The sequence below is a fragment of the Azolla caroliniana genome, unplaced genomic scaffold (genome assembly GCF_043228905.1).
Source record: "Azolla caroliniana isolate FFs.n. ecotype wild unplaced genomic scaffold, voAzoCaro1.0.p SCAF_16, whole genome shotgun sequence".
Classification (NCBI taxonomy): domain Eukaryota; kingdom Viridiplantae; phylum Streptophyta; class Polypodiopsida; order Salviniales; family Salviniaceae; genus Azolla; species Azolla caroliniana.
The window spans coordinates 7,810,410-7,822,757 of NW_028230451.1; the positions used below are offsets into that span (position 1 = coordinate 7,810,410).

General features: G+C 48.6%; 1 protein-coding gene across 1 annotated transcript; it reads left to right on the forward strand.

The window, feature by feature from the left end:
• Nucleotides 1-11,191: 11,191 nt before the first annotated feature.
• LOC147853897 (uncharacterized) lies at nucleotides 11,192-11,923 on the forward strand. Its single transcript, XM_087332456.1, has one exon. It carries the CDS (start codon nucleotides 11,192-11,194, stop codon nucleotides 11,921-11,923), a length of 732 nt encoding a protein of 243 aa, XP_087188582.1.
• Nucleotides 11,924-12,348: the final 425 nt, after the last annotated feature.

Genomic DNA, 12,348 nt, shown 5'->3' on the forward strand with positions numbered 1-12,348 from the left:
TCGGTGATTGTTAGTCTCGTCCGTCCATTCTCCGCATGGTTGGTTTCGTCGCTGGTCATTTTTGGTTGTCGGCCCCATTCGGTCTCCCGTTTTTGGTTGTCGACTTCGCCCGGTTTCCAGTTTTGTTCGGTTGCAGGCTCTATCCAGTCTCCAATTACCGGCCCTCGTAATTCATCTTTACTTGTAGTACCCTCTGTTTCTCTTGCTATGTCGGCTTTGTCTCTCCATTTTGAGCACATCCAATCTTTCCACCCGAACCATTGTCGCCATCCGATCCACCATAATCTTCGTTCATTCTTTGCATTGCCATGAGTGGTTGTCATGGTCCCTTGTGGTACTCTTGAGCATCTCGGTGTGTTGTCTCTCTCCACTCCGCGCTTGTCTTCCGTAGGTTCTACCCACGCGTCGATGTCGACCTCCGAATACGCGCTCGCTGTTAGGTCCTTGTGCGGCTTTAATGCATGCTTTATTTCTCGATGTTGCGCATGCGTCGTATTAGGCCGTAGCGCATGCTTCGTATTCCATCGTAGTGCATGCGTCGTATTACCCCGTAGTGCATGCTTATTTTTGCACCATAGCGCGTGCTTCTTTTTGCGCCGTAGCGTGTGCTTCTCTTTACGTCGTAGCGTGTGCTTCTTTTGGTGCCGTAGTGCGTGCTCCGTATTACATGCTTCTCCCATCGTAGACCCGACCTTCGCGTTGTCATGCTTTTGTTTACATCGGAATTTCAGACGGATCATCTTCCATCCGAACCGGCTTCCGAATTTACCTTCCTTGTTGCCACCTCCCGTCTCTCCGGTCTCACGTTGGTTCTCGGACACAACCGCCGAAGTCTCTAGAATTAGTGGGTAGGAATCCTCGGTATTATCATCTTCCGTTGTTTCACCCATAGCCATGTTCTCCTTGGCTATCTCTCCTTCGTATGCATCGGCTTCGACCTTCGTTTCGTTGCCGCCACTTTCCTTATCTTCGGTGTTATGTCGACACCCGGGCTCGAGTACCGAAGTCTCTGAAACAATGGTGAAGGAATCCCTTCGTTCGTGCTCATTTACTTTGTCTTCCTCGTTGCCCTTCCAGTCCTCCACTTTTCCGCCGACACATTCCGTCTCTCCGATCTCACGTTGGTGCACGGGCACAACCGCCGAAGTCTCTGGAACCGTTGTGGGGATACCCTTTTGTCCTCGATCTTCCTCCTCCTCGTCCTTTGTTGGCCTCGACTTTGGTTCGGTTTTAAGCTCCCCTTCAATGTCGACTTGCGACTTTTCATGCATCTCCGAACCCTTCCGCATCAAGCTCTCCTTCGGTGGTAGTCGGTGGCCGCTTTTCACCCACTGTTGACCGCCGTTCGTGGACCATGTCCTCGTCCGCTTCGGTCTTAGATAGTCATATGTGTCTCGTATAGCTTCTTCAAAGGACTCCCACATCGGGCTTTGTTGCCGTATCTCGTGGATTCTCTCTTGAAGCTCATCCGTAGCCACCCGGTTGAAAGATAACACTTGCAATCTTTCTGAGATACCATATCGCAACATCTCCATTTTGTAGTCACGTAGATAGCGTGACACGTCCTTTCCATCGAATTGCCCGTTCTGTTGCACGAGCCGTTGTACTACTGTCGTGATCTCCGACATCTCGCGTTGTTCTTGTAGCATTCTCTCGAACATCATCATCATCATGTTCATCGCCTCTTGTTGATTCTCCATCTCCTTGCCACCCGCCTTCACGTCGGGTTCACCAACTGTGTCGTGCCTTTCGGCTCCGGATCGTTGCGTGAGTCGGGTGGGAACCACCGGGGTTTTGGACTAGGAGGAGGAAGAATTTGAGACTATTATAATTATGAGTAGATTATTAGAAACTTGTGAATCCCACAAGTATAATGTATTTTATTGATTAATATTTATGTAAGAATATGTATTTAGATTGATAGAGAAAGATATAGAAATCTCGTGAATCCCACGAGTATAGTTTGTTAATTGGTGTTTTAGGAAATATATCCAATTTCCCAAATATTTCACACACTATTACATTGTGCTCCCCATCCTTATGTAGTGATGGGAGAGACTAAGCATAGCTACATGCTTTTTTTTCTAATATGTTCATGCACACTAAATATGCATGTGATGCTTTTCTAATCCTTGCTTTTATTTGCTAAATATAGTGCTCATGCACGCTAGATGTGCACGAGTCACTTTTTAGTTGCTTACGTTTTTTTCTATAAAATATTCACACACTCTAAAAATGCACGATTTACCTTTTAATAAAGGTAAGCGCAAATAAAGCACTTATAGTTATTAAATCTATTTATAGAACACTAAAGATAAGGTAGCATAATGGTAAGGTTGAGGTTTGGCTACGTGGAGGTACAGGGTTCGAATCCTGCCCTATGCACGTGATAAATATCTTGATATATTATTTTATTTATTTATATGTAATTAAATCGGTTATATTATTTTTACTTTTTCACGTAGTGTACGAAATACACTACGACAACGCAGTCCCGAACGAAGTGATATCGAACGTCGATATGTTTGGAGGCGTTGTGGTGAACCGGATTTCTCGACAAGGCAACAGCACCTTGACTGTCGCTATAGACAACTGGAGCCGAGTCATGGTCGACTTGCCGAAACGTGTGCGCCAGCCGGCCGAGCCACAAAGCTTCTTTTGCAGCGTCGGACGCAACTACATATTCTGCTTCGGTCGTTGAGGTCGCTGTGCACTCCTGAAGTTTCGACTTCCATGAAATTGCTCCATTGCCGAATTTGAAGCAGTATCCAGTTGTTGATTTCCGACTGTCTATACAGCCGGCGAAGTCCGAGTCGGTGTAACCGACTACGCCTGAGGTTCGGTTCGGACCGAAAAGAATGCCGTGGTCTTTTGTGCCAGCCAGATATTTGAACACATGCTTGACTGCGTTCCAATGCGATCGGCCAGGATTGTGCATAAATCTGCTAACGACTCCTACGGCATGAGAGATATCAGGCCGTGTCGCGACCATCAGGTACATAAGGGAGCCGACTGCCGGTGCATACGGTACCGACTTCATATCTTCCCCCTCCGGACCGGATGTCGGGCAGTCTCGCTGAGAGAGCCGAAGATTCATGGGGAGCGGGGTTGAAGCAGATTTGGCTGATTTCATGTTGAAGCGTTCCAAGACTCGTCCGATATAGTCGGTCTGAGACAAAAAAAGATGTCGTTTATCGCGATGCCGACTAATCTTCATGCCAAGGATGTGTCGTGCCGGACCGAGGTCCTTCATGGCAAACTTCAACCGCAGTTGCCGAATGAGATCGGCAAGTTCGCCCGCGTGGCGTCCAGAAATTAGCATGTCGTCCACGTAGATGATGAGGAAGATGGGTGATCCATCTTGAGCTGTGTTGGTAAAAAGACAATGGTCCTCATCGCTTTTTGAGAAGCCGATCGATTGGATGAAGTCGTCGAACTTCTTGTACCATTGTCGCGGTGCCTGTTTGAGGCCGTATAGACTCTTCCTGAGTCGGCAGACTAGATGTTCTTGGCCAGGTGCCACGAAGTCTTTTGGTTGCTCCATATAAATTTCCTCTTCAAGATCACCATGGAGGAAGGCTGTTTTGACATCTAGCTGAATCAGCTCCAAGTTGTCGGCTGCCACTACGCCGAGTAAAAAACGAAGGGTTGTCATTTTCACCACTGGTGAAAAAATCTCATCGAAGTCGACGCCATATTCTTGTCGGAAGCCCTTCGCAACTAATCTGGCCTTGTACTTTGGGGTGGTCGAATCAAACGTCTCTTTTAGTCGATAAACCCACTTGCAAGGAAGAGCACGTCGATTCTTAGGTAGTTCGACCAGATCCCAAGTCTTGTTTGCCCGAATGGAGTGCATTTCCGACTCCATCGCCAGATGCCAGGTGGCTGAATCGACAGATGTCGATGCTTCTTCGTAAGACGTCAGTTCGCCGGCGTCGGTGAAGAAAATTCCAGGAGAATACCTCTCCGGAGGTTGCGACAGTCTCTCGGATCGTCGAGGTATGATTGGACTGGTCGCATCGGGTATCGAGGTCAGATGGTCCGAAAGCGAATCATTCGGCTGTCCCGAGTCAGAGTTGTCTGAGTCGGTAGTGTAAGGTTCAGCTACCCGTGAAGCTGACCGTGTGTTAAGAGCGGGGCCTTCTTGAAGGGTCGGCACATCGGAAAATGTTACCCTTCGGACTTCGATCGGTTTTTCGACTGATGGGTTCATAGCCGACTCGTTGAACACAACGTCCGAACTTCGAACGATTTGTCTGCGTTCGGGGTCCCAGAGTCGGTATCCCATTTCGCCGTCGGATCCATATCCAAGGAAAATGCATTTCCTGGACCGAGGTGCAAGTTTTCGGCGATCATCTTTCGGAATAAGGGCGTATGCCTCGCATCCGAAGATCCTCAGCTTGTCGTAATTCGGCTTACTGCCGATCCATAGTTCCTGAGGAATTTGAAGTCCTAGAGGTCTGCTTGGCGACATATTGATTATGTGTACTGCCGTGAGTAGAGCCTCTGCCCAGAAGCCATCCGACAGTCCGGAGTGTTGGAGCATAGAAACTATCCGTTCTTGGATTGTCCGATTCATGCGTTCGGCAATCCCGTTTTGCTCCGGACAGTGTGGTGCCGTAAATTCACGTCGGATGCCGCGTTGTCGGCAGAATTTGACGAATTCTTCTGATTTGAACTCTCCCCCATTGTTGGTCCGAAAGCATTTCAGTTTTCGGTCAGTTTGATTTTCTACCATAGCGAGCCAATCGGAGAAGATCGAGAAGACACGATCTTTGGTGCGAATTGGATAAGCCCACACCTTTCGAGTCGAATCGTCAATAAAACTGACGAAGTAAGAGGCACCGCCGAGAGACTGATGCGGCATTGGGCCACAGACGTCCGAGTGGACTAAATCGAGAGGTCTCGTTTCTCTTGGTGCTGATGTCGGGTGTGATGCGGCTGCTTGTTTGCCATACTGGCAATGTTCGCAGAATTGATGGTCTGAGAAGGAGAGTTTAGGAATGTATCCGGCTCTAGATAGGTGCGTAATGCCGGCCTTGCTGAGGTGTCCTAATCTTCTGTGCCATAGTGATGACACGGGAATATCCACCAAAAACAGGTTACCCTCTCTGAGCGTAACATGTAACGGATACAGTGAGTGTATCTTTGGTCCTCTAGCAAGCAGGAGGTTCCCCCTGTGGAGTGTCCACCCTCCCGAAGAAAAATCGGCACGAATGCCGTCTTCATCTAGTTGTCCGATTGAGATCAATGGCCTTGAGAGCTCGGGTACATGTCGGACATTGTGAAGTACAAGTGTAGAGCCACCTGCAAGGTTGAGCTCTACTGTGCCGATTCCAATGATGTCACAGTGTTGCGAGTTGCCGACTCGAACTGAGTCGGAGTGACGGATCGTATATTGCCGAAATTGGGATCGATGAGGAGTCACGTGAAATGACGCGCCCGAATCTAAGAGCCATGTGCTCGATTCTTCAGTCGTGAGCAGAACTTCTGATCCGACTGGGTTTTCGATTGATAGTATATTCGGGTCGTTTGGTAGCACATCAGCTGAGAAGCTGACGTAATTGATCTCCTCATGCCGGCCACTCTTCTTGTCTGATTTCTGAGACTTGTCGTTCTTGTTCTTGAGTGCGCGGCAGTCGGCCTTGATGTGTCCGGGTTTCTTGCAATAGTTGCAGATTCGATTATCCCGTGACTGGCTCCGTCTTCGCTGATTGTTCGGCTGCCGTGAGGAATCTCTTCCTCGTATGTTCGATCGGTCTGTCGAACCTTGTACTACATAAGCGTCGTCTGTTGAGTCTTTGGCGAAAGACTTTCTCCGAGCTGCTTCGGTCAGGATTGCGCTCGTGACTTCAGAGTATTTAACAGCCGTGGTTGACGCGTTGCACACGGTTGTGACGAAAGTTTCCCATGATGAGGGAAGGCTACTCATGAGTATCATTGCTCTGAGTTCATCCTCGATTGCCGTCCCCTGAGATGAGATTTGGGAGCTTATGCTTTCGTACTCATTGAGATGTGCTTGAACCGAATCGGATTCTTTCATCCGCAAGTTGTAGAGGCGCCGGATCAGAAACATCTTTGTTGCAGCGACCTTCTTTTCGTAAGTGTCCGACAGTGTTTTCCACAGTTCGAATGCTGTCGTACACGATTGCACCGTAAAGTATACCGATTCCGATAGGTGCATTCGAATCGTGGCGCGGACGATTCTGTCCAGCTTCTGCCACTCAATTGGTTTGTATCCTTCTGGAGGTTCTTCATTTTCGATGGGATCGATTTGCCCCTTGACTATGAGATAGTCCTGCATTTGCTCCTTCCAGAAGTTGAAGTTCGATCCATCGAACTTTCGTAGACTCATTTCTGACGAGCCGGATGTTGATGCCATCAAATTTGGTTTCGGTTGACGAAGCTCGGTTCGGAGTTGACTACGAACCTTGTTGGAGTGCAGCCGGTTGGCTCACCCGATATCGTTCTAGTCAGATTTGAACCCGAGTCGGTTCGGCTTCGGATATATGTATTGTTGAACTTGCTCGAATTGACTCCGGTAACTTGAGGGACAGAACCGACTGGTCTTCCCGAATGTTGCCGAGTCGGGGTGAGCCCGGTTCGCTTCCGAATATTTATGCCGAATACCGATTATTGAAACCGATTGTCTGGACCGATTCTGCTTCGGGTGGCTGCAGCGACGAGAGAGACGGATCCAACTGATCTTCCCGAATGTCGATCAGCCGGATGAAGCACGAATTGGGGTTGTTGTCTTGAGACTGATCTGCACCGAGTGGTTACAATGAGCGGCGAGCAGCGTTTGATGACCTCTTCGGATGCCGTTTGACCGAGTGGAGCACGATCGTGTCAATGTTGCACAAGGGGATTTCACCTCGAGCGGTTACGATCACAAGGAATCAGAGTACAACCTGCTGGCTTACTCCAAGCGAAGATGATCTAACGCGGTGAGATGCAAGCCTCGTTTTTCTTCTTCTTCTCTCTTCTCTGTTTCTTCGAATGACGCGAATACTGTGCAGGCTGTGATGAAGCGAAGAACCGAATGCTGTGCAGGCTGAGACGACGGCCGACAGCGGGTGTTGAGGAACCTAGCTCTAATACCAGATGTTGGAGACAAGGCCGTCAATGCGGAAGAGCAAACACCATTCAATTCTGTTGAATACCTGCGTATGACAGTTTCAAGGTCGTGCACAGAGATAGAGAGAGAGAGAGAGAGAGAGAGAGAGGCACAAAGAGTCTTTCTATTCCATAAGACAATAATACAACCCCCAACCTTACAAAGAGGTTACAAGGTCACTATATATAGTGACCGACTTAGGGCAACTACCATTTATGTTAATTACACAAATGGCCCAAACTTGATCTTTACAAAGGGATAGTGTGAGTACGTCCATTATACACTTGTATTCGACACCCAAGGGGATATCGCAACAACAATGGTCTAAGGAGGTCAGAACTGAAATGTTTCAACTGCCAAGGCCCACATATGGTTAGCGAGTGCCTAACCAAATATGAATACTACAACCGGATGGCACAACGACCACAACACCCCCCCACTCAACACACCCCCACAACCACCGGCGCAAGGTCTCACCCAACAGACGCAGGATCTTATCGAATGGTTCCAACAAGAAGCATCATGCCCAAGGTGCGGTAAGGAACACTTAGTACCTGACTGCCCAGAAAAGAAGAAAAGGGCCGGCACAAATATGTTGTCCATTGTACCATCCACGATCGACGCCAACGTCATCACACGAGCCAAGCGAGTAGCTCACAATTTAAAATACCAAGATCAAAGTCTCCCAGTGGCCACTCGTAAGAGACGAAAATCTAGAAAAAGTACATCCACGCAAGCCTCAAAACAAGATCAAGAACCGGAGGGAGACATAGAAACATTACTCGTCAATCCTAACCAAGAGCAATCGGCACACCTAGTGGCATACCCAAACCCAATAGCTGAGAAACAAAAGGTTGAAGAATACATTAAACTCATATGCCACGAACAGTTCGAAAAATCACTTAGTCTCCCAAGCTTAAACTTCGACCAACCGGAGTAATGGGTAAACCCCTCACCTCCCCTCGTTGTCACACCAACCGACACCCCCACCTGCCATCCTACCCCGATCAAAGAGGTCAACACAGCCCTACTACAACAAATCTTAAATTTAAGATTACGACTCACATTACGCGAAGTGCAGAGCTACACTGGCACCTTCGTAGCCGACAACCCCGTACTACGACCTCTACTCGCCAAGGAGATAGATTTCACACTTGAAGAACTACTCAAACTCGACATTCAACCGTGGCACAACGTCCTCCGATGCCTCAATGGTTGGCTATCAGCAAGGTATGGCAAAAGGATACACACCCATGCTCCTCATACGTCCACAGTCCTCAAGCAACCCGAAGGACCACCAGTCGATATACGCGAAGCTCACTTCGAGAGCGACGATACTAGTTTCACTCTACCAATCTGCGTCAATGATAAGACGTGTGACGCAATCATTGACACCGAAGCAGGGGTAAGTATCGTCAGCTACGAATGTTGGTGTAAGTGGGGGAGCCCAAAAATGCTTCCTTCAGATGTCAAACTACGAATGGCAAATGGGTCCATCCAAAGGCCGAAAGGCATGATCCTAGCCCATCACTTCACTATCCATGGAGTGGAGTTCAATCTCACCTTCGTCGTCACAAGATCATCCAACCATGTGGCCTACGAGTGCTTACTAGGAAGACCATTCCTACGTATAAGTCGCCTGGTAATGGATTTTGGGAATGATATAATCTATATGCGTAAAGACAACAAAACCTTTCGCATCAAAGCATACACACAAAAAGTGCATGAACAAGAAGGCAACCCTCTCATAGACGATTGTGCAGAAACCATTGAGTTCGAGAACAACCTCCTAGCGTGCAACCCCACAAAGACAATTCAACTCTTGGCCAGAGCCCAACCGTTCCCCCAAAAACCCGCCAATTCCAAAGAGGAGAACGTACGTGAGAGAGACGACCAATTCGTCGCTTCTGAGACGTCAGAGATGAATTGGGTACACGCTCTTGCCACAACTGACGCCATGTACCCTATAGGTACAAAGATTTGTGATGAAGACGAAGACACAATCTCTTGCTTCAACGTCACCACCCTCGGATCCCAGCGAAAACAAGTAGACGTAAAGGTAGAAGACCTGATCCAACAAGTCACATGTCCAGGTGACGCCACGACCACTCAGAAGACCTTGACAGAAGTGGACTTCCCAAAGCATTTCAAACTTGATGAACAAGAGAGTCAAGCAGTGTCTTGTAAGAGACCACAACGCACCCCCCAAAGCCTAGGAGAATTCTACGATGGACAGGCAAGGGTGAAAGAAATCAACCTCGGGAAAGGGACAGACTCCAAACCAGTGTTCATAGCCGCATATCTCCAGTCGGACGAGGAGGCATCTTTGATCACCCTCTTCACAGAATTTAGCGACGTGTTCGCATGGTCGTACGTCGATATGAAGGGGGTCCCAACTGAGGTCGTCACCCATAGTATCCCCATGCGAGCCGACGCCCGCCCAATCCGGCAACGACCACGCCCAATGAATCCTAACTACGCCCAACAAGTAAAAGTCGGAATCAATAAAATGTTGGCCACAGGCATCATCGACCCGATTCGAACGAACTTCTTGGGTCTCCCCGATTGTAGTCGTCCCGAAGAAAAACGGCCAAATACGCATATGTGTCGACTATCGCCAAGTCAACGAAGCCACCATCAAGGACAACTACCTGGTTCCCTACATCGAGCATCTCCTTGAAAGAATTGTGGGAGCTGAAGCTTATAGCTTCATCGACGGGTTCTCGGGGTACAACCAAATCTCTGTGGTACTTGAGGATCAACACAAGACAGCCTTCGGCACCGAATTTGGTACGTTCGCGTATAAGAAAATGCCTTTCGGACTCACGAGTGCCTTGAGCACCTACCAAAGAGCGGCGGAACATATCTTCGCAGCAAGGTTACGACAAGGGGTGGAGTCTTATGTTGAAGACTTATGCTGCCATTCGAAGTGGCATGATCACATGGCGCTATTCCACTTGACGTTCGAAAAATTCTGGGCCTATCAACTCTCTCTCAACCCACTCAAGTGTCAGTTCTGGGTCAAGCACGGATTAATATTAGGGCACGTTGTGTCCCGCCATGGGATCTTGACCAATGAGGCAAAAGTAAAACTCATACTCGACATGCCACCTCCCATGAACGAGAAACAACTACGAGGGTTCATGGGATACACAAGTTACTATAGACGCTTCATTAAGATGTTCACATACAAGGCCAAACCGCTCAACGCCCTACTAAAGCAGTTCGCTTGGACAAAAGAATGCACACACTCCTTCAAGCTCTTGAAAGAGTGCCTAACTAAGGTCCCCATCCTCCGGTCCCCAGATTGGACCAAAGAATTCCACGTTCACATCGACGCTTCCGCCTTCGCGATTGGTGCAGTGGTAGCTCAACCCGGTGAAGGGGCACTCAACCTACCGGTCACCTTTGCTAGTCGCCAACTAAACGCCGCGGAACAAAATTACTCCACGACAGAATGGGAAGCTTTGGCCATGGTTTACAACGTAAAAAAATTCCGCCACTACCTCTTAGCGTGATGGTTCTCGTTTTTTGTAGACCATCAGGCCCTACTCTACCTGGTAAATAAAATTCACGCCACCGGACGAATCTCACGATGGATTGTAACGTTACTCGAGTTCGACTTCAAGGTAGTGGTGAGAAAAGGAAAAGATCATGTACTCACGATGGATTGTAACGTTACTCCTCCAGTCCAGCCTCTGGTGGCCAACACTTTTCATAGACACACACGAGTATGTACGCCGTTGTGATGAGTGCCAACGTTTCAAACACCCACTAAAAGCGGATTTCAATACGTTAAACCCGGTGCTAGCATGGCAACCATTCGAGAAATGGGGTATCGACTTTATCGGCCCGATCAGCCTAGCTTCCAACCTCAACTGATACATAGGAACCGCCACTGACTACGCTACCAAGTGGGTAGAAGTTAAAGCTTGCATAAACACCAATGCGCGTAGCACCGCCAAGTTCCTATATGAAAATGTCATAGTACGGTTTGGATGCCCGCTCGAAATCATTAGCGAGCAAGGCTCCCATTTCCTCAATGAAGTGATACCACATCTACTAGGCAAATTTATGGTGACACACCGCAAGAGCTCTCCTTATTACCCAGATTGCAATGGGCAAGCGGAAAGCACGAATAAGGTGTTATGCGTAGTGCTCACAAAGACAATCGCCGCCTCACAGTCTAATTGGAGCACCAAACTCCAAGCAGTAGTGTATGGACAAGAAGCAGTATTACCCATCGAGTTCCTGGTCCCCAACGTCAGGATACCTGTACAAGAACGATGGGACGGGGACCCCCTCCTGTCACGTCTAGAGAACTTGGAACGGCTAACCGAAACTCGCCTTCTCGCGTTCCAAGCACTCTTGGCAGAGAAAGCCAATAGAAAGGTGTGGCACGACAATAAAGTAAGGAACAAAGATCTCGCTGAAGAAGACATGGCCCTCAAATTCGCCTCCCAACAGCACAAGAAGAAGCTTAAGTTACGTGGTGAGGGCCCATATGTGATCTCAAAGATTACCAAGACAGGAGCATGTTGCCTACACGTGCTCGAAGGCCTCGACGTCCCCAGATTCATCAATGGGAGCAAGCTCAAACATTACGACGGACCCCTCACCCTTGAGGCTCTACTCGCGGCTCGGCAACGAGAAGTAGAAGCCAAACTTAAGGCCTCTGAAGGCCGAATGGCCCGGCTCGAAATCGACCTTCGCAATATGCAAGTGAAATTGAAGCGACAAGGGCACACCCATCCGGCAGCCATGGCTAAGGCGGTCAACTCTAATGAAGGAGCAATAAAACTATAGTGCTACATCAACGACATGCCTTTGACAACGGTAATCGACACAGGAGCATCACTAACCCTTTTCTCCTTCAAAACATGGGGACGTCTAGGTTGCCCAGACCTTGAAGTGTGCAACGACAACTTCCATGGCTTCGATGGTTCCACATCATGCTGCTTGGGAACCTTTGTGTGTAACATCAAGATAGAATACAACGCCCACTCAATCTGAGTTCGAGTACTCCCACCCGAGGTGATGTACACACAATGCCTCCTCGGTCTAGAATGGTGTCGCATAAGCGAATGTCTCCTACCACCCTGCAAGCACATTCTCTCCTTCCAAACAGGGAATGGAATGAAGTCCGAAGACCTCATTGTAACAACACTCGAATCACGCCCTGTTGACCTCGATGACCCCCAAGGCATGGAGTTGCCCAACCAAACAACATG

Coding starts and splice junctions, on each gene's coding strand:
- LOC147853897 (XM_087332456.1), top strand. CDS start 11,192: ATGGTGACACACCGCAAGAGCTCTCCTTATTACCCAGATTGCAATGGG.